The 24,232-nt window shown below is 43.5% G+C and overlaps 1 protein-coding gene across 2 annotated transcripts in view; it reads right to left on the bottom strand.

The window, feature by feature from the left end:
- Nucleotides 1-13,561: 13,561 nt before the first annotated feature.
- ZNF521 (zinc finger protein 521) overlaps nucleotides 13,562-24,232 on the bottom strand; it is a 282,679-nt gene continuing 272,008 nt past the window's right edge. For both annotated transcript variants that reach the window (XM_024757860.1, XM_024757859.1), the window contains one exon: nucleotides 13,562-14,411. In XM_024757860.1, the coding sequence (XP_024613628.1) occupies nucleotides 14,382-14,411 (30 nt within the window). In that variant the 3' untranslated portion in view covers nucleotides 13,562-14,381. The remainder of the gene's footprint in view (nucleotides 14,412-24,232) is intronic.

The following is a 24,232-nucleotide window of genomic DNA, read 5'->3' as shown; positions in this document are numbered from 1 at the left end:
GATTAAGTGATTTGCATATGTAAAGGACTTAGAAAAATGCCTGGCAAGCAGTAAGTTTATGTAAGTATATATGAGTGTGAGCAGAGGGCTAGATTTCTGAGATGATTCAGGAAAGGAGAAGGTGGTCGTATTGGGTGGAATGCATCCTGGCATCTGCAAGATAGGAGCCCACCTCTCGTTTCTCTATCACCCTCATGTTGTCTAAGACGTCTTTCTGGCGACATACCCACCTACAGATCCACTGCATTAGGTCCGTGTTCACAAGCATATCTTTTCCTACATCTGTTTACCACCTCAGTCAGTGTTCAGATGCCGCCTTTATATAAGTAGGGAGATGAAGACTGAGTCTGAGGGGCGAGGATTTTATCTTGGGATATTGAGTATTTATTTCAAGGGACCCTTATGTGATTGCATTGACTAACTTTGCTAGACTGGGCTCAATCTAATTATTACTTTCCCACCACTACTCAGCAGATGGGCACTCATGAAAACGAACAGATCGATAGGGAAATGATGATGCTACATAGCCCCTGTACACCCACGTGTAATGTGAGTGACATGACCCTGCTACACGGTGTGTGAGCAGTCACACTTTGGCCATTTAACGTTAGCCATGAAAAAGAACTTTGGCTCATGTCTGCCGAGTGGTGATGTCTTACTAACTTTATTAATAAGCATATTTGGTAATGCTTCGGGGTTCCAGGCATGGAGCATATGGAGAACAAAGAAGTTAAATGAAGATCCAGAGACTGAGGTGGCTAGTACACAGCTGTGTGTTCCAATATCAGTCAGTGAAAACATTGTCAGCTGTTGTCACACTTTTGGATCTACTGAGTCTGCTTTACTTTCCCTGCCTCTCCCCTGGTCACCATCCCCTGAGGCAAGTGGGTACATTTTCCAGGGCCCAGATCAGTCACGACTGTGGGCAGGTCTGCCCAAGCTTGGGTGGTGGTTTAGTATTGAATCATTTTCCTGTTATCTGTTGATTTGGGACAAGGGCCCCAGTTTTGCTCACTGGAGCCATGAGTCTCTCTTGATATACGTTGACTGCTCCCCTGTTTCTCCCAGAATCCAGTCCCCCGTGTCCTGTTACGCCCCACTCTGGTTTGCATGTGATGTCCAGAACTTTGATCCGCCTGAGTTTGTGCTCTGAGAACGCCCCAAAGCCGCTGGCCTGCTGGTCTACCTCTTCACACTCCACGTGGTCAGTCTGTGTCCCTCTGTGGCCTTGCCAAGGACTGATGTATGTCACTGATCTGAACTGAGACAAAGAATTGCCAGGTCCTTGGACAGGGAACCCAGGCAGATTGACCTTTTGTCAGCTCCAGCTGGGTCCACCCTGCCCGGAGGGTGGGTCGCACATTGGGCAACACAAGAGGGACGGGACGGCTGTTAGTCCCTCTTCTCTGTGGGGTTTCGGTCCAGCTCACAGATCAGGGGTGGGTGCCTGAGCCCCTACCCACACTTTATCCTCACACTGTTTTGATGACTATGAAAATATGATAAGACTTGTGTTCTATGGACAGAAACATTTATTTTGAGAATTCCAACAAAATGACAGAAGTTCCCCTTTATTCGTGCCCAGGCTGTTTGCTCTGTCTAGGCTTGACAACCCAGAGGACTCTTACTGATTTTCCTACTGCGTCTCCCCACTGAAGCTGTCATGCAACTCGTGTGTACAAATGGACGCCCCACCCCCTGGACTCTCACAGCATCTTTTTGACACCCCGGAAGAGCACTTCCTCACGTGGATGGTCACTGTGTGTGGGGTCTTTGCCTCCTGAGCCTTCAGTGGGCTCATTGGATGAAAGATGGCCTCTTACTCAGCTCTGCAATGCTAGTATCTCCCGTGGCACTTGACAGAAAAATTGATAGTAAAGAAAATTAACAGTTGCTCGTCAAACTCTCAGTTGCTCCTAGGCTAAAGGAACACTCTGCAGACGAATAGGGACACAATTTTATTGAGCACCAACTAGTGGCAGACATTGGGCTGTGTTCAGTTAATCTTCATGACAGCTTAAGCGACAAGGGACCATTTCCCCTACTTTAGAAATAAAGCACCTGAAGCCCAGAGACCTTGTTCCATGTCCAAAATCACACCGCAGGACAGGAACTTAGGACTTCATCATCTTGCCTCCTGGGACCCATTACCTTATAAAATGACCCCCCACTTAGCTTCCCTCGGAGCTCTCATGGCCCCGAACCTCCAAGATTTCCTACACTGGCTTTCCCAATGGGGGAAAGTCCACTCAGGTGTAACTAGGAAGAGAACGACCAAGTGTATTATAAAGGGGGTCCCATTACATCTACACACCTATAGATAACTGAAGCATATGGTTGCTTAAACCGAATTATTCCCTTTGGCTAGTAGACTCATCACGTCCTGGCAGTTAGCGTTCACCCACTTCAGTTTCACCAGAACGTGTGAGTTGCACATTCCGTATCTGACTTAGCAGGAGCGCACCCTGAATCCATTTTTTCCCACCTAACGATAGATGTAGGGCAGTCAAGAGGTCTCATTTGGTCTTATGGATGATTATCTTTCTCAGTGGAATGCCAAAGAGGAGGCTAATTCATGTTTATAGGTATTCTGTATTTAGGGGCATAACTCTAAGTTGGGTCTTTTTTTTTTTTTTTTAATAAATTTATTTATTTATTTTTTGCTGTGTTGGGTCTTCGCTTCTGTGCGAGGGCTTTCTCTAGTTGTGGCAAGCGGGGGCCACTCTTCATTGAGGTGCGCGGGCCTCTCACTATCGCGGCCTCTCTTGTTACGGAGCACGGGCTCCAGATGCGCAGGCTCAGTAGTTGTGGCTCACGGGTCCAGTTGCTCCGCCGGCATGTGGGATCCTCCCAGACCAGGGCTCGAACCTGCGTCCCCTGCATTGGCAGGCAGATTCTCTACCACTGTGCCACCAGGGAAGCCCTCTAAGTTGGGTCTTTAGCTAACACATAAATCCGTATCACATAAATATACCCTTTCTCTTCCTTTTTTTCTCACATATATTCCTCGACTTTGAATCATGCCTCCACTTAGCTATGAGACCTTGGGCGGGCTGCCTTACCTTTCTGAGCCCCAATCCTTTGTGAAATGGGATACCACGTTTTCTGGAGTCGTGTGGATTTAGGGAGATGGATGAACTTCCCAGGCATCTGGCTGAGGACACGTCAGGAGCTTGGTGTCCACTGGAAGCTGAGCAGCTGTAGCATCGGCCACTCCTCTGTCACCCAACTCACTCTCGGTGAATCTCTTCTTCTCAGGGGCGCTTTCACAGGAGTGCTGCTTGGCGTGGGTCATCCAGGCACCAGCCACTCCCGTGTTCTCTGCCTCCTGACCAGGTGTCTGTTTCCACCTTGCAGGGCAGAGACGGCAGTCTGAGCTCTCCAGGAAGAACCCACTCCCCCAGAAGCATTAGTGGGCCATGTGCTTTCACTGAGGATTTAGCACCGAAGGGAGCAGAGGAGGTTTGCCTGGCCCGATCTTCAAAGAACCAATCCAAACCAAACAAAACCTAGAAATATGCCTCAGACGCTTCTGATCTCTATAGTCTTCACTTGGCGACCACAGAGCTGGGGTTGTCGCCTTTTCTGGTCCTTTCTTCTCCAATGCAGAGCCCAGTCTTGCTGGTTCCTCCTCAAGAACAATGCAAATTCCTTTTCTTGTCTTATCTCCAGAAATTTGATTATCATCCTTTGTTACATGTTAGACGCTGGGACCTTCACCCTTTGATAAGTAGCTTATCAAAAGATTTCTTGCTTTAAAATGCAGCATTCTCTGGTACACTGAAATTTCCCCAGGTGATTCCCTATGGAGATTGAAAAGTGGGGCTGACCTTCATGTCTTTGGTATCGAGTGGACCAGAGAGGCAGCCAGTGTTAAAGTAGAACCCTGGAGCCAGAGGTGGTGGCAATGCTGGCATGAGAACACAAGGCCCACTTTCTACCATTTCTTTCTGCCCCTGGATTCTCTGAGTGCAGAAAAGGGGAAGGGAAAGATGGGGGAGGAGGTCAGATTTGAACTTGCATTGGGTGCGGACTAGTCAAAGTTATCTTCTCTCCATCTCGAGAGGCAAGAGGTCTAATTTGATGTGACAGCAGTATAGTACCTGGGCCATAGTAGGTGCTCAATAAAAGTATCTCCATTTTCCCCCAGTCATGATAAACATTGCCTTCCCTCTCCACAAACCTGATCAAAGATTAACCAAGACAATAAGAAGACCAGGGCTGACCTGTGGTCAAGCTCATTCTCCAGGGCCATCGAAGCCTTGCCATCCCGTGGTCAAAAAAACCTCCTTGAAATGAGATTGACATACAGAAAGCCTTGGGTACATTTTGTTTTCACAAAATAACACTCACCCTCTTGTTTCTTTGAGCTAAATGACATGATGATTCTCAAAGGAATCCTTACAATTCTCTCTGGTAAGTTTGAATGCCTCCTGTAATTGAGTTAAACAGCGTTTGGGTATCACAGAGAAATTTGTTACTCACGGAAGTAAAATGGATCCCCACACTTGAAGCTGGGGGCCTCTTAAGGTCCATCCGAGGCTCCTTGTGACCACATGACTTTCTCTTTCCCCAAACTGCCATGAAGGGGCAGTCATTACATGAGCTCTCACACCATTTGCTGCTGCTCTGTTTACTGTTCCTTTATTTATATAACTAGAGATTCAACATCCTAACATGTTTTGCAAGCTGTCATGACATGAGTAGCTAGTAATCTGCTCTATTTTGCTTGCTAACATATTTTTGACATATTTTAGCTTTTGATTATAAGATTGCCTCTTTGCCTGCTACCATCTGTCTCGACTCAGTGGAACTCTGGCATTTACAAAAACAGTGGGGTGTAGTATTTCTTATCTACTTGAACTCTACCAGAAACATGCTATTTTCAGTCTTAACCAATATGTCATGCTTTCACACACGAAGTCTGAAATGTTTGATATCTTGTGAGATCTGCCAGGGATAAGGAACATATCTTCCTATCCAGTTTGGCTGAGATGAGAAATGCCTTAATGAGGAGAGAGGAGCAAGTTCCAGCTCCTAAACAGAGGTGGCTTTTTATCTGGTCTGCATCCTCTTGACTATGCTTATCCCTTTATCAGCATGATTAAGATCTTCTGTGGAAATGCATCTTCTTTTGGACTTTGTAAGCTCCCAGTGGCCAACATTCTTGAGGCATATTTTTCAGCATGAAATAGTTATCCACCAACATTTGGCAACAAGGCACCTTCTACATGGTATCCCTTTTTCATTCCTATCTTTACTCATTAGGGAAAGTTATCCCAGGTTGGACCCAAAGGATTAGCTTGGTTCCTGTCTCTGCTGACAACACAGAGGAATGTGACACCGTATTCAAAAAACATGTTGGAGGAAAGGCCAAAAAACAACATACGCACAAGCCTAACATGCATCTATTCAACACTAAGATTAAATGAATTTATTATGCTCCTGGATCACACCCCATAGGCCAAGAAGCTGTCAGCTGTTGACATGTTCTTTTCTCTCCATGTTCTAAGTGTAAATATATTTGTCAAAGGAATATAGCATACGCCTGGTTCAGTATATGCCCATTTCATCAGAAGGAAAGATCTGATTATCTGTAATCACAGTCAACATCTTTGTTGCTTTAAGAAAGGAGTGAGCTGAAGCCTGGATTTACATATGGATCTGGTACCTTTGCAGATTCAGTTTTTTTTTTATCATTAATTATATTCACCGTACTGTCTAAAGCCAAGATTTTTAAAAAAAATTTGTACAGTTTTTAAAGGTACTTTCCATTTACAGTTATTACAAAATATTGGCTATATTGGAGTTTGGTGCTAAACACATCAACTGAAATCATTACCGTCGAAGAGATCAAAGAAGGAGGCATTTTGGACATCCAACTACAATGTGTTGTGGCTATAAACTGAGTCCATGCTGACCCGAGTCCTTGATGCCCTTCTTTACCAGGTTAATGAGGACAGTGGCAACTGTGGAACTGAGGAAAAAAGGCTGAGGTTGAGTCTCTGGGTAATTTTAATTGTGAGTTTCTGGGGAGCAGGGATCTTGTCTTACCCCCTCATCCTTTGTTGAACTAAGAGGGACTGAGGACTATAGTCAAGCTCTTAATTCATCAACATGTGCTTAATTGAACTTCCAGGGTGACATCACCGCGGGTGGATTTTAGAAAAATACAGAGAGCAGATTCCCCATGCTTGAAAGATTTACAGTCCAGCTAGGAAGCCATGAATTGCTAAGCTAGGCTATAAGGGCAATGGGAATTTACAGAAAGGAGATAATGGTGCAGATTAGCCTGGGATTTATGGAAGAGGGGCTTGGTCTGTGACCAGAAAACTGACCAGGATTGAGGTAAGTGGAGGGAAAGAAGGAAGAGTGTGTGAACAGTAGGAATAAATAGACAATAGACGTGAAAAATGAAGTAAAGGGATGGACTAGATGTGCAAAGGAGGATGACTTGGATTCACTGACAGAAACAGGTTGAAGCTGAATGGGTAGTTGGGCAAGATTAAAACATTCTTGAAAGTCTAAGGAATATTCATCTTTTTCTGGAAGATAATAAGACCATTACTTCAGGTTCTCATAAGCAGGAGACAAGGTAAAAGTGGTGTTTTTTTTTAGAAACACTATAAAGGAGGGAATCAGATGGATAAGAGGTACCATGGAGAAAAAGCAGTGATTCTAGAATCAACATAAAAGGAGCCTGGATTAAATAAAGATAATAATACTTAAAGCAATAACTTTCCTGTATAGGGCATCTAATATATTTCATGTGTTTTTAGTCACCAATAACAACACCAGCAAACACCCTACAACAACCAGTAAGTATACTTACCCTCAAATTAAAGAAGGAAAAAGAAATTTCGGAAAAGCCAAGTAAGTTGGTCTAGGCTACATAGCTAGTAAGTGGCAGAAAAGGGTTCAAGTGCCATTTAAACCACACTCTTTTTCACTACCTTACTCTGGGAGTCACTGGTATTTGCTGAATGAGGAAATGATGTGAAATAATTGTTTTATAAAGATGAACATGGAGGCTGTATACAAGAGGGATTAGAGAGAGGAGAGACCAGAGGTAGTAGATGAAAAGGACCTCCCTAGGGTCCTGTCATTGGAAATAGAAAGGAAAGAATAAACATAAGAAATACTGCCAAGCAGGAACATGGGGCCTGGTGACTGATGGTGTAAATTATTGAAAGGTAGGGGAGAGTGAGGACGGGGGGGAAAAACCCTTCTCGTTGGGTGGTGAGAAGGCCACTGGTGACCTTCGGAACACATTTTCAGTAAATGGATATTGATGGAAGCCAGCCTGCAGGTGAGGAAGGAGCGAGTTAGTGGTCAGGAAATGGAGGATGTGGGAGCAGACCACAGAGCTGAGAAATTTGGAAGAAAATAAACAGTCTTGGGAGGAGGTTTCGGAGTCAGGAAAAATGATTTTTTTTTTTTTTTTTTTTGAAGAGGGGAAAACCTGTGCACGTTTGAAGACAGAGAACAGTATGAAGATAGGTGGGAAAACAAATGAAAGGAGCTAGAGGAAGAGGGGCCTCTGTACATGGAAGGGGTCAAAGGAGGTGGGAGGGGGTGGGTTAGAATTGTCGAGCTGCCCAATAGAACTTTCTGTGATTAGGAGAGTGTTCTGTATCTGTGCTGTTCTATTCGGTGGCCACTAGCCCCATGACGCAGCTGAACACTTGAAACGTTCCTGGTGAGAATGAGAAATTGAATTTTAAACTTTGCTTAATTTAAATTCATTTAAATCTAAGTAGCCACATATTTAGGCAGCTTAGTGGCTACCGTGTTGGACAGCACACTCCCTTAGAGAAACAAAGGTTTTGTCTCCTGGACAAGGAAAACAAACTCTCTCTCTGATTCAGTAAAAGACAGCAGAGAGGGCTTCCCTGGTGGTGCAGTGGTTGAGAGTCCGCCTGCCGATGCAGGGGGCACGGGTTCGTGCCCCGGTCCGGGAAGATCCCACATGCCGCAGAGCGGCTGGGCCCGTGAGCCATGGCCGCTGAGCCTGCGCGTCCGGAGCCTGTGCTCCACAACGGGAGAGGCCACAACAGTGAGAGGCCCACGTACCGCAAAAACTAAAAAACTAAAAAAAAGACAGAGAGTGAGACAAACCAGGGATGTTTCACATGCAGCGGAGGAAAAGTGAGTTTGTCCCTGCCACGTGACCTTGATTTTCATCGGTTATAGCTTGGTGATAGCCACATTGTTAGAGCATTAGATGAGGAGAACCCACCTGAGTGATAAGGGATTTGAAATTCACAACCCCGTGTAGATGTCAAGGTCTGAGCTTGACAGATGAATTGAAGAATTGCCAAATCTCATGTGGCACCACCGATACTCATCCTCTGTCTGCAGTGCTCGATCAAGATGCTCCTCGTTCACATGAAAGAGAGATGGAGATGACGCCGGTAGCTTCCTTGGGACGAGGACCACTTTTGGAATAGGTTCTCCTGGTGTCTGAGTGATGACAAAGCCCTCCTCCGATTTCTTAGTCTCCATCCTGCTTCCACATCTCATGGGCACTTTGGATTTGGATATTTTAAAATTTGGATATTTAAAAATCACCTCCAAAAGGAGGCGATTCCCCTCAGAATGATTTCACTTTGGACATAGTAAAAGTTTTCTCAAAGAATTTCCCACCCAGAGAAGGGAGTGTGTGTCCTGCCCTGGATTCTGCAGGTAAACGAAGAGGGAGCCCCCGATGGGCGCCCACTGCTTCCCTGAGACAGCTTCACCCATCATCATTTCACCGGCGCGCCATCCCCTGGATCATGGCGTGTGTTGTTTGGGCCGTTTTTCATAGCCTCCGCAGCTGGGAATTCAAGATGCTATACTTAGGCAGAAGTCCATGAAGGAATTAATTGATATGAGCCAGAAGTTGATTGCCATTTAAGTACTCAGCCTCCACCATTGCCAAGTTTCCCTCTTTGCAGAAAGAACTGAGCTTGCCTGCAAACTGGCTCCTTCAGGATGCGAGCACAAGATGGAATTCAACCTTTAATATGCTGCATCACCTGTTTGGAAATAAAGGGGCTCTGTGCCTTTCCCCCAGTTGACAGCTGACTTCATTACAAAGGAATCTGGCGGAGATGGGGCTCCTCCTTGGCCCCGCGAGGTGCTCACCTGGGAACGCGGTGCCAACCAGACCTGAGCCTTGGGGTTCTGCCAGAAACCCACGCCGGGTCATTTTACCCTAAATCATTCCTCTTTCTCGAACTCTGGGCGTTTGCAGTACCTTTGGTAGTGCTCCCTCGAGACAAGGGAGACGGTAAGAGGCTCCGGCCTGCTGAAGCTGAGTGGAGAAGCGTTTGCAGGTATTCTCTAATGTATCTGGAGTTTCAAACGTCCTTTCTCAAGGGTTCTGCAATGTTGCACCCCGACAGGCACAAAGCGGGGCTGCCGTGCTCTGTAGAGTGGAACTTGAGGGTTCATCGGAATCCTTGTCCAAGCTCTGGAACAGACCCAGCGCTGCTCCAAGGAGCCTAACCCAGCCTGGGGGCCGCCTCTGGGGTCTTTACCTTCCATTTGGACTGGAACACTGGTTAAGTTTATCAACCTTCAAAGCAGAATGTCAACCCTCTCACCCATTTACATGATTTCCAAAGCATATTTAACCTAGCCTCCATTAGCCACAGAGAATATAGCATATCTGACTTGCAACGGAGAATACTGCCTTTCTGCTATTTTTTATCCTTCATCATTAAAAAAAAACAAATCCATCTGACATCTAAATATCCAGGAACAAGGGCGGGCTTATATAGAACACATCCGTTTGGTGCATTACTGTTCTACCTGAAGCAATAGAAATATGAAGGCCACAGAGCAACATCAAAACTGCATATGACGCTCACGTACACAAATCGTATAATAATTTTATTTATTTTATTTTTATTTATTTTTTGCTGTACGCGGGCCTCTCACTGTTGTGGCCTCTCCCGTTGCGGGGCACAGGCTCCGGATGCGCAGGCTCAGCGGCCATGGCTCACGGGCCCAGCCGCTCCGCGGCAGGTGGGATCTTCCCGGACCGGGGCACGAACCCGTGTCCCCTGCATCGGCAGGCGGACTCCCAACCACTGCGCCACCAGGGAAGCCCCGTATAATAGTTTTAAACAAACATTTTAATTAGTCTGGAATGAAAATAATTGGAAAAAATAATACTTGATGCTGAAGGTCAAACCTGGCAATCCAAGAGTAGGGCCTGGCCCGAAAGCCTATCTCATATGGCCTGCACAGTGGGGGTCAGCAGAGCTTGAATAACAAATGGAGTAGGCTGCCAACATTCAGAAATTGGCACATGGCACATAACCACCCGGATTGCTGGCTTCTCCTGAGACACTGGGCGACCTGGCCTTGGCAGGTGATGGGTCATTTGCTCTCTGGGTGGCCAGAGTTCCCATGGGGCCAGATTTCTCACTCATAAAGCTTGTCATCCTGAATCAGGAGTAAGGGTGCCACGTGGGGTTCTGGGTCATTTTCCCCCTTTCCCCTTCTTCTGAAACTTGCCATAGGTTATGTTACTTTAGAGTTAAAATAAGCATTACACGCCCAGTTGTTAAAAAGTAATGTTGAGGAAAGAGAGTTTGAGGCCCATACTTCTCTACTCCTCGGATGTTATTTTCAAATTTCTGGTCTTGAGCCCAGTATACTTACGTGTGAATGGAGCCTGGCCTAGTGGGTCTCAGGTGTGGCTACACTAGGATCACCGGGGGCATGTTTGCACTCTAGACCAATTAAGTCAGCCTCTCTGGGGGTGGGATTCAGGCAATAGAGGTTTTTAGGGGAATTCCCTGGCGGTCCAGTGTTTAGGACTCGGCGCTTTCACTGCTGGGGCCCAGGGGTTCAATTCCTGGTCGGGGAACTAAGATCCCACAAGCCACACAGTGAGACCAAAATATACATATATATATATATATATATATATATATATATATATATATATATATATATATATATATATATATATATATATATATATATACACACACACACACACACACACACACACACACATATATGAATCTTGCAGGCAATAGAGTTTTAAAGTTTTCCAGATAATTCTAATGTAAAAAGGTCCTTGAACAATCACAGAGAATTTTACATTAGAGCAGTTTCTCAAAATTGGCACTGTTGACATTTGGGACCTGATAATTCTTTGTTCTGGGGACCTGTCCTGTGGATTATAGGATGTTTAGCAGCATCTCTGGCCTCTACCCGTAGGTGCACCCACACTCCTCCAGATGACAGCCACTGCATGAGATCATAAAATTAGGGTCAGGAACAGTGGCCATTGTATTGGCCACCTGACTGCATATAAAGTCACTGAGAAATTTCTTTTGGAATTGAGTGATAGGGAAAAAGCTCTCATGAGCAAGTGGTATAATCCTTCCTTTCTGTTGTTGTTTTTCCCTTTACTACCAGGAAGCTCAAAGCCAGTGCGAAAATGCATTCAAAACCAAAATTAAAGCAGAAACAAGCCAACTGCTTTACTGTATGTTCTCTTCTCTGCACGGTGCTGCTTTCCCTATTAACGTTTTGTTAATCTTTATTTAAGCTGCCTTATATTCTTAGGGAATGAAGCAGGAAATAAATATAAACAAGGTAATAAGCAGAAGGAGGGAATGACTGTTCCACACACCGTTCAGTATTTATGATCCAAAGAATGGTTGGTCATAAAGAAGGGCCTGCTGAATCTGAACGATCTCATAGTCACTGGAGGATCAGGCAGGCATATGGAGCAATAAGAGTCAACCTCTTTGGCCTCCAGCTTTACCTGGGAAGAGGCTGAAACATGCTTGTATTGAAGGAGCCCAACGGCCAGCCATGTGACGGCCCTCCATTGCTTCCTAGGAATTCCAACCCTTGCTGTTTACCAGGAGCCTGGGAAGTCTCTCAGAGGTGATGCTGTTAAAGGCAGCTTAGGCTCCATCCCTGGATAATACCATCACCTGCTTTCCTTTTCATGAATGAAGAGCAGCTTCCTTTTAGTAAAATATAACCCACTCATTAATAGCCTGAGGTTTTAAAGCTTTTTAAAAAATCATCGTGTGTCTATTTCATTTTAAATGCAAAATCCTTGAATAGGCCAGAGATCGTAATTTTTTTAAATATAGCTGAGTATTTTAATTCTGAATGTACTTGCATATTCTTAGCATACTTCATTATTTATGTAGCTGGTGAAAAAGCTTTTTAATTAAATAGCATGCTGGCAATCCATTGTGAAATGTATAGATGTAGGTTTTCCTAACATTAAAAAACTAAACACATACACGATACATTCTGGCAAGCAAACGTACGTTAATTACCAGGAGGTACCTGTTTCTGAATGATCCTAAAATTTGACCAAACTTTCTTTTATTGGTATCAAAATAAGTAATATAATTTGCCAGCACTCTGCATGGCTATTCACATTCAATGCACTCAACTAATTTGGAAATGGGGTAGAACAGTGGGTCTCAAAGTGTGGCCCTCCAAAGTGTGGAGCGTGAGCCCCAGCTGGGAATGTCCTAGAACTGCAGACATTTGAGCCCCACCAGGTCTACTGACTCAGCAATTCCGGGTGTCAGGTCCAGTACCCTGTGATGTAACAAGCCCTCCAGGTGATCCTGACGCAGGCTAGGGTTTGAGCACCATGGGGTGAGGCTTACACCTTGCGTGGCTGGTATCTGGGTTTCATTCATGGTTCCCCTGGTGACAGGTGGTCACAATAAAGTGAATCAGTCCATGCCTTGGCTTCTCCATCAAAAAAAGTGCTGTGAAGATTCTCGCTTGTTTAAAGAGCTGCTTGAGGTCCTCAGAGTTTCAGAGAGGGTGAAAGAGTCACAGTGGGTAAAGTATTTTAAGCAGGATGTGGATGAAAGTTGCCCACTAATATCAGGTCTGTAGTTACTGATTTTGGCTAAACATGTATATTAGGACTCAATGTACACATGGCTATTCTCTTCCCCCCGCCCCCAAAAAGCCTCTGAAATTCGAGTGCCTGTTCATTCACCATTTTGTGGCAAGCCATGGTGTGAGCAACCAGTGAGCAAACTCCCAGGCAGCACCCCGTGCCTGCGTGAAGGCCTATGACCAAGCCGTGTCACCTCTCCGGGCTGGGGGACTGAGGCCTGGAGGTGGCTGATGTGGAGAAGATCACACCGAGAGTCTGCGCTCTGTGCCAGTGCGAAGCTCACAGGCTCCCCGCTCTGTGCTTTGTCTTCTGAATGAACAAAGCTGCTTCTTAAGTACACATAAGCCAAACTGCCTCTCAAATTGCAGCCATCTACTTTGAGTTCAGATTTGCACAGCACGACATGAATTGGGCTGCAAATTATGCAGAAAACAGCCATCACATCCATCTGTGATGTCAAAATCCTCCAGTACAATGTGACCTGGTAGGATCTGCAAGAGGAAGAAGTACATCGGGTCTGATTCCTTCCCTATGCGATGTGATGAATCTCCTCCCAGCTGCTTTTGGCCCAGCGTGGAAAGCTTAAATATGATTGAGGTTATGCCTGGGATATTCTCAAGAGCAGAACTCATTTCCAAGGGTGCGGGCAATTAGATTTTTTTAATGGCAGAGTAACTAGAAAAAGAAAACACACAAATACACTCATACCTAATGGTAAACTGAATTTATTTCCTCTTGGAAAACAATTCCAGTAATCTCCAGGTTCAGACCGCAGAGTAAACATTAATAACAGTAACATACAGGTTAGTTCAACTGATTCAAGAATTTGGCTGTGTGAAATCATTAAGGAAAACCTTGAACACTCAAAGCTTCAAATGTATCCAGGAAAAAAAAAAAATTCTTTGACAGTCTACATAACAACTATTGCATATATAGTGATGCTACCTGTCACATTGCAAGGCTTACAAATATATATACGGGCCTTATCCAGCTGTGGGGTTCTGTGAGAACATCTCTTCATGGTTTGCAAGGATCTTCAGCAATAAAAAATAGTCTTGGGTTTAACTGTTGATCTACCAAAAGAGAAATTCTAGGCTTAAGTGTTAAGAAAGGGAAGTCCAAACATAGTCTCCTGTGTAACAGGGTTGTTTTAATCTGTCTTCCTTGAAAATACTTTCTCTTAAGCCATTTTGCTCACATTTTAAAAAAAATCTTGCCTGAATAGGGCCCAAGTCCACTTGTCTTTATAAGACCATTTTAGTATCAGACGACATAATACATGTGAGACACTTTATATACAGGGGGTCTATCCGGTGCTCAAAAGTTCAAACACATGAACATCCAACAGTTTTGATAATACAAGTTTTATGGTACAATACAATGTTTCTGAATAATATACATTAACAATGAAAGTTTCGTGCAAAGAGTAAAATATGTTCCCTTTTTGTGCCACAAAAGTCATTCTCCTTGAGAGACCGTGCTTGCACTAACTGCTGTGTTGGGTCATCGTATGATTCTGTAATGAAAGAGGGGGAAAAAAAAAAAACCTTAAGTGATTGTATTTTCATCAAACCAAGTATCTATAAATGCTGATTGATTTATAATGACCTAAATACTGTATTTCTGCACCCAGATGAATCGGTGCTCATGGGACCGGCTCCTCCCCTCCCCCAGTGGGAGCCAGGATGGAAGGGCGGGGCCAGGGGTCTCCCCTTTCTCTGCCTCTGTTTTGCTTCCCCGGAGACCGCCGCCCTACCTTCCACCATCTCTTCTTATCAGGATACGACCGTCTTTTCAAATGCCTGGGTAGCACTATTTTAACAGTTATATTTATCTGCGCATCATTTCCATTCATTACAGATGCTTTTGTTCTACTCACTCTTAGAAGGTGAACGTCTTAACAGCAGAGGCTCTATCTGTCCCTGAATATAGACTTTACGGGCAAGAACAGCCTGGCCAACTGACAGAGAGGACAGGAAGCGATTCTCCAGTTCCTCTCCTTGGGGTGGGCTTGGTGCTGGGTCCCATCCTGGCGCAGGAGCAGATCACAGCAGCCTGCAACCTCCCCCGTCCCCAGCGGGTGCAGTCCTTGTTGTATTCTGGTGGCCTCCTCTCCATCCACACAGCATGTCCCCTTTCTGAGCCAACATCCCGGTTCCAAATTGTGAGCCGGCAACTGGGATTCCTGGGTAACTTATAACTACAAGCCAGGCCCTGGGGGTGAACACTGGGCTCCAGACCTTGGGCCTGTGGCCTGCACGGGGGATGGTCACAGGTCCACGGGACTTTCATTTGGAGCAAACGCCTGGAGATGGCCTGATGTGCACCTTCCCTCCGCTGTGCCTCCCCTGAGCGTCGTTCTCCCACCTCTCCCAGTCGACCCCCTTCCCCATCCCTTCTGATCAGAACCTTGCGGTCTACCACAAAATACTACCACTTCATGCCCATCCCGTCTAAAACTGCTTTCCCCCTTCTCTGATTTCCCACTGTGCTTTATGCTGCTTATATTGTATGCATCCGGGGTCTTGTGGTTATCTGCAATTTCGGCTCTCTCCCTGTGTCTGTAATTTTGGTCTTCATTCACTTATTCATTCCTTCACAAGCATCTCTTGAATCCTGGTATCACCACCAGGCGTAGCCCCCAGGATTGCAGCACTCAGCAAAGCGGGTCTGGCTAATTGAACGACTGACAAGCTAGGCAAGGGCCACTGACGGGAGAAGGATGGTCCCTGCCTTCACATCTTTAGAGTGTTCACAGTCCCAAGAAAGTCACGTGGGCACATGATGGTAAAGCAACCTGGTGGGATTATATTAGAAATGACCGTAGGAGTATCACGCACGCCTAACCCTGCCTGGCCTTTGGGGAAGGCTTTGCAGTGGACGTAACTCGTGACATTTTAGTTGAGGTGGAATAATATGAATGAAGAGGCATTTGGGATGCAGGGCGGGCATTCCAGGCCAAAGACCCGTGTGGGTAAAGGCAAAGAAGAATATGCAAGGTATGTTCGTGGACCTGCAACTCGTTCAGTTTGGTTGGAATCTTCTCAAGTGTCCAGAACCAAGCATGCTGATGAGAAATAAAGATAGATAGATAGAAGTTTGTGGGCAGATTATGAAGAGCCCTCTGTACCTGGCTAAGGAGTTCAGGCTTTGTCTTGCAGGGAAAGAGGAGCTATGGAAAGTTTGCAACAGAGGGCTTTGTCTCAAAGATCTTTGTTATCTTTTCATCCCCCACCAAACTAGCAAAATGCCTGCCCGATGAGTAAAGGATGCAGGCCCAGAGGCTTGGGCTGCTCAGGGTTGCCCAACTGGGGCTAAGAGCACCAATGAAGGAGACATGAGTCTTGTGAAAAGGACCCAGGTCTTCCGTTCCCTATTTCAAACTAAGCCCATTTTGTAAGAAGATTGACAGCAAATAATGAGGATGTTATTTCACTCAGCCTTATTTAAAGCATACCATTTTTATTAATTCAGTAAAAGACAAGCTGGATTTTAAATTTTTCTTTAGTAGTACTCGCCTAAAAGTACATACAGAAGCAGACCGGTTTTATGCCAACCCTTTTTTTCTTTCTATTGATTGATTCTAAATAGATACTTTTGCAAATTATTTTTCACCAACACGTAGACATAAAGGGTAATCAAAATACTGATGAGACTAAGAAACATTGCTCTCCCCTTAAATACCAACATAATTATGATCAAAGAGGTTATAAACAGTAAAAAAAGTTCAATTACTCAAAATGCACTGTCTAAAATTTTTCATGCATTTTCCTATCGCAAAGAATCAAGCCTGATCTTACAGAAAGGTGCTTTTTTTTAATTTAAAAAATTAAGAAAATAAATACAAGAATCTATGACAATAGTTATCTAAATGGTAGAACGTTGACAGGAGGATGTGTGATTACTTTTTATCATAAAGTAAAAAACAGAAATCAGTTTAATAACATTATTTAAAAATATTTAAGCGCTTACTATAGACATTCCACATTCAATCGAATTTTAGTTGTTAATAAAGGAAGCTATACTGCAATCGATCCTGTGTTCTTCTATGTGCCTATATTAAGATACTGCAGAACAAAAACCTAACACAAGTTGGCCATAATAGTTGGCAACAGTTGTTTCTTGGATGCTTTCATCCTAAACCAAAGCCATACAAGTCTCTTCCGAGCTGCAAAGAAATGAACAAATACATATGAATCACTTATTGCAACAGATTGAAGTTGCTACTATAAAGGATGTATGCTTTGCATATTAAGAGAAAAAAATATATATCAATCATTTGAGAGAAGGACAAGGGTATGGCTTGCAAAATTCAAGATTCAACAAAACTAAAGAGCTGTAATACAAATCACGTATAAATGGGAAATCTGGCATGAAACATGGTAAAGGCAGAAAGTTCTCTCGGTGTAGAGATACCTGCATACCATTGAGATCACTTTTTGTCCTTCTTTTTCTTTTTTTCTCCAGATCAGCTGAGGGTGAGGTCAGGCCTCCCAGTCCTGGCTCACCATTGTCTGTGATTCTCAAGGTGGCAATTGGGCATATTTGCATTGAAAACAAAACAAACAGGTGATTCTGATCCAGTCCTCAAGGGCTTGTCCTCACCACTTCTGAGGATCTTTGGGGTGTGACTGTTTCCCTCCTCCACGCAGTAGCAGTACTTTGAGTCACTGAAAATACAAATGGCCTGATTTCATCTTCTGGAGGAAGGAAGGAATGTCTGAGCTGCACAGGTTACTGGGTTGGTTTTTAGGGGTTGGAGAGAAAGATGAGGAGTGTTTGTCTCCAGACTTCACTGAAGGTCCAAGGATAAGAGAAACAAGAAGTTGCTTCATGGGAGCCTTCCTCCTATTTGGTGTGTTTTTAAAATCACAGACAGAAAGGGAGACAAGAAGCAAGTGGGAAAGATGAAAAGTAGACCAGAGACGCGCTAAGCCCAAGGAGAGGGGAGGTGCCTGCCCTATCTCCTCCCCACACCCCGCCACACCACAGAGCCCTTCCTGAGCCCCTGCAGCACAGACGGGGATGTGCAGGGCGAGAAAAGGCTGCCAAGGCCACGCGCAAGCAGCCTTCTCCTATACGAGTTTTCTGTTCTTTGGGTCTGGAGGAAACCACTACGCTAGAACAAAGCAGTGGGTAATCTCACCAATTTTACACAGCAATTCACAGTACCCAAGGTACTTTAATGCAATGACAGGTTATGAGAAAAAATATCTGTTCCAGTGAAGGGAAAGTGTTTTACATAATCGAGGAGAACATCAGTGCAACATCGACGCGGGCTGGGGGGGTGATGACAGAAAAGGAAGTTGGAAGAGAAGAAAACTTCTGTAATCCCACAGAGAGCCATATTCTACTCTGCAAAAAGCCATCTCTTGGAGACCCCATGTCTAAGTAACTGAAAATTGAAAACCATTAATCCCAGTTATGAACAGTTGTTTTACACGAGGGGGGTTTGTGTTAAAAAAAAAAATCAAATTCACAACACACCTTAAAGCTTAAAAGACGATCCATCTAGGTATGATACTTTAATAGCCAGGTTTAAAAAAAAACCAACAACAAAAACACTCTTTACTGTAAAGGGCCCCCATTTAGAAGGAGTTTGTTCTATCTATTTTTCTCTAAAATGTGAAATTAAACTTAGAAAGCTAAAAAACAGATGAGGACCTTAAAAATTCCCTTCTAGCACTATGAATTTCTTTTAAAATATGAGATGCCTTTCATTTTACAAGACTGGAATTCTCATTTTGGGCTTGGCACGCTAACACATGATTAATTCAGCCTCCTCCTTTCAGAGGGCTGACCACATTTACTGGTCAAACGGTTTAATCCTATTTAAAATGCAATCCAAGCAAAATATTTTTAAATTAAAAAAAAACAAAAACAAAAACCCACCATCCCCTGTAACTGTTCACCTTGGCCAAACTATCCCATTTTCCTGTGATCTTGATGTGAATTTGAATATCTGTACCTATAACAAAGATGAAGTTAAGCTCTGGAGGAAAGCCAGGGGGAATCTACCTTCCCAGGGTAGAAAAATTAAGTCCCTAGCCCCAAAAGTGGTACCACAGATTGCCCTCGCTTGTCCAATATTTTGACAGACCACGTCTCGTTGTCTGTGCTTTGTAGCCCTCTGTTGGCATCGGCAAAATGTTACATAGCAGTGATAATAAAAATAAAAACTGTCAGAATGGAAGTTTTGTGAGGTTTGTTGATTCAAAGATGTTAATCATTTTTACCATGAGTTGTGTATTTATAGCCTTTTGTCTCAAATTCTGACAAGCTTTTAAAACTAAGAAAAAGAGACAGCATGCTATTTTAAAAAGGAATGAAAAAAAAATATAACAAGCTTTCCACTAATTCACCATGCCATTAGAATCCCGAATTTAAACTGCAGTTGTATTCAATTTAAATGAGATGTTTTCCAACCAGAAGAAATAGTAGGCAATTGTGGCTTTGCAACAATGCAAGGCGGGAAGAAATAAAAGACATAGAAGGATTAAATGTGGCTGTTCCTTTCAACAGATGGTGACAGCACCATGACAGCATGTTGTTTTTTCTTTAGTTGAAGAACGCACACATCCGTAATCAATCATCACTGATTAACTAATTATATTACCCTTCCTTTTATCATGAGAGCTGGACCTTTATCTGTAAGCACTGTGGATAGTCTGTATGCTTTCATTTTTCTAGAAGCATATCCCAGTACACATACGGTCGTGCAGTTACAGGCTGCAAACAGAATTCTACATTATCGTCCACCTTTAAGCACTACTGCTTTTTATTTTTTTAATTTTTTATTTATTTTTTTAAACAAAAGCAATTGGTTTCCAACAGCCTGGATAATAAGTCTTTTGACCTGCATTCTTCTTTGACCCATTAAGGTCACCCTGTGCTCCGGCATATAGCTGACTTAGGAAATGCCTGCGAGTCCTACATTTTATCTCCTGCCCACTCAAAATAAAGCTTTCTTTAAATGTGTCTGCACGGGTCCCTGAAGGCCAAAGAGGCATCCCTGTAGCGGGCAGTGGAGGGACAGAAGCTTCTGCCTTTATTAATGAATGCAGACCATTATGAGTCTGGCTGGCTCCTTCCCTGTTCCCAGAAGCATATACTGTACGTGACTTAAAATGCTAGAATATTGACACAAAGCGAGCCGGGCACCCCTAAGGAAAATTACTCCTTGGATATAATGTAGGCTCGTAACAGCTATTAGAGTACAAAATAAAACCCTCCGGGATCAAACTGACATATACCGCATTCTACCTAGTCCTCAAACATTAGAAGAATTTCTTTGTGAAGGCACTCTCAAGGACAGCATTAAACTGACTTTTGTAGCAAATCTGCAGCAGCTTTTTGGCTTAGAGCTTTTAGTACTAAATCTCTGGTTTGAATCAATATAAGTACTATATCTTCTACATTAATCAATACATTTGGTTCAATACATGTTCTATTAAATTATACTTTCTAATCAAGATTTTTACATTTCCACCCTCTCTCTGTTTTTCATTCCCAAGTTCTTTTGCTAGTAAAACAGCTTTAGGAGTGTATCTAGCTAATGGAGAGAGGATACTGGGTGATCTCCCCCATAGGTTAGAGAAAAAAATACAATGGCGAAGAGTAGCCTTTGTCTTGATAAGGTTAACAGGATGTGAAGGCAATAAATTAACATTTTCAGAGTCCACATGACTACCGAAGTACTCATAGTTTTAAATTAATTAAAAGTGAATTGCTTCAGCTTTGGAAGTACTGTTAGAATGTTCTAAAAATCACCCAAATCATCCAAAATACCAATTAGACCCCATTTTACCACCCCAAAGTTTCCATTGTCTACAAATTATATACTTCTTAGCTGGAGAAGTTTGGGGTAATTGTGTTTTCATGGGCCCTACCTGGCAAACGTCAGGAACATGTATGTGGGTATGTGCATTTTGGTGAGATATATTTTAATGAACGTTCTTCAAAGACAAATGTATAGTATTTCCCAAAGTGCTCTGACAGTCTAAAAAACATATTCATATGATGGATGTTCATGACCAGGGTGGTTGACTCACAATTTTTACTTTGGCAGGATTCACTAAAATGAGGTTCTACACTTTTATTTTGATAAACAACAATGGGATTTCCCAAACCGTCTGTCATGATATGCTTTTGCCCCTCTCTTTAATGCCAGGAATGTTGCATTTATGATCATGTTTGCACTGACAGAATTTCCCTTTTTATTTTTTCATATGGTAATGTCATCACTATGAACTTAGACACTGATGCATTTTCTTTTGACATTTAACAGTTCACATGGGCTTGGCCTGACATCTCAAAGCATTTTCTGGATGACACTAAGCTACATTAAAGCAAAAGGTGAAATAGTATCATCAGAAGTGATCGGAAAAATACACGATATTAAGGAAAAGGACTATTAGGTTATTTAGTTTGTCCCCTTGTTGGACAAAAATTGTTTTATAAAGTTCACACTCTAGGCTAGTTTTAAATGCTTTTGGCAATGAAGCTTCTATCACACCTCCCATAGGAAATGATTTCACATTCTAATAAACCTCACTGAAGGACTTTTTTGGTATTTGCTGTTCTTTGGACATTCATGCTAACTATGCCTAGAAAAGGTTGGGCTGAGATAACTCTGAAGCATGTGGACACTGGCATGTTTATGAGTTTATGTTCAGAAGGCTTGACCATGTATCTGTAGTATAAAGTTCTTCTATGTCACCCAGAGAGACCAAAAACACAATCCAGTAAGCTATTTCTTAGTCATTATACAAAATATGTCATTCAACTGCTTTGTTCTAGAGAGAGATGCCTACAAATTAAATAGATTCTAAAAGGCCAGTGGGACCAAGTTTCCCAACCTCAGCAGTACTGGAATGTCGAGGGGGACTAGTCTTTGCTCTAGGGGTCTGCCCTGTGCCCAGTAGGATGTTAGCAGCATCCCTGGCCTCTGTCAACAACATGCCAGGGGCACCTTCCCAGTCGTGACAGCCAGAAATCTCTAGACCTTGCCACATAGCCCCTGGGGGAAAAATCATCCCCAGTTGAGGACCACTGCTTCCAGTGTTTTGAAAACACATTAAGCTTGCCGCGCCTGCTTGAGGATGCGACCTAGTCTTCAGTCTTCTCCCTCAAATAAAAAAAAAAAAAAAAAAAGGGACAGCAAGAGGGACACATATATGCCACATGGAACTATGGCATGGCATTTAAAAATACGGTCAATGGTGAGAATGGGCATTTGCTGAGAAATCAGGGAAAGGATTCTTGGAGATATATAATGGCATTGCTTGTATAAATAATCATCTCTCCAAAAATGTCCACTCATTCAGCAGTTTACTAAGACCTTCCATGTACCATCAATGAACAAAGGTGGTACATTTTAGTGGCACTTAATCAGTGCTGCTTTAGAAATATTTACAATCTAATAAAGTATAAAGGGACCCAAATATTAAAATCTGGAAATTACTATTTAGGCTATGGAAACCACTCCCTACTCTGAACGAAATGCAAAGCCATCATCCCTCATTTGCTGGTCGAGCCAACACCACCTGTAAGTGATACTTCAGAATAAAAAAGAAATGGTTTCAGAGCTGGGAGAGTTCTAGCAGCATCTGTTCCAACATCTCATTTTATAGGTGAGGAAATTAAGTCCCAGAGAGTTTAAGCCAACTTTCAAGGTCTTATAGCCACTGCAGCGGCCGAGCTGGCTTGTGGGAAGAAGCCGTTGTTGGGCGGTGCAGGTCGCTATGTTCTCATCCCCGGGCTGGGCTGGCTGCAGAGACTATAGCTGCTCACCGTCAGGGCACTCACCAGGGACAGGAGGACAGGGTGCCATGGGCCACAGAGAAAGGGCGCCTCACCTCCTGGGCTTAGTTCTCAGAGGAGTCACACTTGCCCGGTGCTGGAGTGGGAGGTTAGAAGAGAGTGGCGGGCTCCAGGGGGAGAGACCAAGCAGGAGCCAGGCTGAGAGTGGCCGAAGGCAGGGTACTGGTCCCTGTGGGGCTGAAGATCCATGCGGCTGGGCAGGGGGGTAGGGGTCACTTCAAACAGAGTCTGTTTTCACCACAGGTGCTCTTTTTTTTTTACAACAGCAAACCAAGCTGGGAAAGCCAATGGTGGTGAACAATATCTTGAGAATACCTACCTAAAGCAGCCTAGCCTTAGTCTAATGTGAGTCTTCAGAAGCCTAAGCAAAGACTAATTTTTAAAGGAATGCCATGTCCAAATTGCTAATGTAGAGCAATTTTTAGTATTTTGACAAACACTTCAGAGAAATAAAACAAGCCACGCTGGTCCACCAGCTTCAAAAGGACAAATACTGATGATGGGTCATACATGACAATGTGAACTTTGTAACCATTTCATTTCTCATTACGAGCTTAAAAATGGTAGTAAAGGGGATTCCCTAGTGGCCCAGTGGTTAGGACTCTGCTTTCACTGCCAAGGGTGCAGGTTCGATCCCTGGTTGGGGAACTAAAATCCTGCAAGCCACACAGCGTGGCCCAAAATTTAAATTAATTAATTAATTAAAAATAAATAAATAAATTAATTAAATACATGAAAAGAAATGGTAGTAAAATTTCAGTTGCTACCTGACCCCTATCTGTTTTGCATACGGGACAGGCTTGAAATTTCCCTCTTTTGAACTGATAGGAGCATGCACTATCCACTAAGTTGAGGAAAAAGAAAAAAAAAAAGGTGCTGAATTAGAAGAATAGGTTAAAAAGAGCAAAATAGCCACTGGGAAATACATTAAAAGCACAAAGTTTATTTTTAAAAGAGAATAATGAGTTGAGCTACCTGTTTACACGCATGGAGGCAATGGAAAATTTAAATCAAACTGCAGAGAGCCAGCGAAAATGAAAGAGAGGCCAGAGCTTAAAGATTCTGCTCAGATTCTAGAATTGCAGGATCCAGCGCATTGTGGGACAGAAGGCTTTGATAGGCAATACAGTCTAATAAGATATTCAGGGATTAAGTCAGTGCTTCACAGACAGATGTGTCCATGTGCCAGTTGTTGCTAAGCTTTAATTTTTCCCCCTGTAATGTTTAATTTATCACACTGGTGCTTTCTAAACTAGAACACCTGTAAACCAGGTTAAGAATGACCTCCTTCCAATTTTACATCCGTGAACAGTGCCCCTTCTTCGTGCTCTAATTGTAGATACCTTAAAGATAAATCTGTGGAATGAAGGAAAAAGAAGGCTTGGCTGACACTGAGATGTGTTCATCTTGGGTGAATGCAAATTTCCTCTCTGCCTGGCTCTGGGTGTACACACTGACTTGTGATGCTCAAGTCATATTCAAGCCCCCCGCCCCACCCCAAGTCAAACACAATTA

The sequence above is a fragment of the Neophocaena asiaeorientalis genome, unplaced genomic scaffold (genome assembly GCF_003031525.2).
Source record: "Neophocaena asiaeorientalis asiaeorientalis breed wild unplaced genomic scaffold, Neophocaena_asiaeorientalis_V1.1 scaffold142, whole genome shotgun sequence".
NCBI classification, from domain to species: domain Eukaryota; kingdom Metazoa; phylum Chordata; class Mammalia; order Artiodactyla; family Phocoenidae; genus Neophocaena; species Neophocaena asiaeorientalis.
This window is presented reverse-complemented; position numbering and strand designations above follow the sequence as displayed.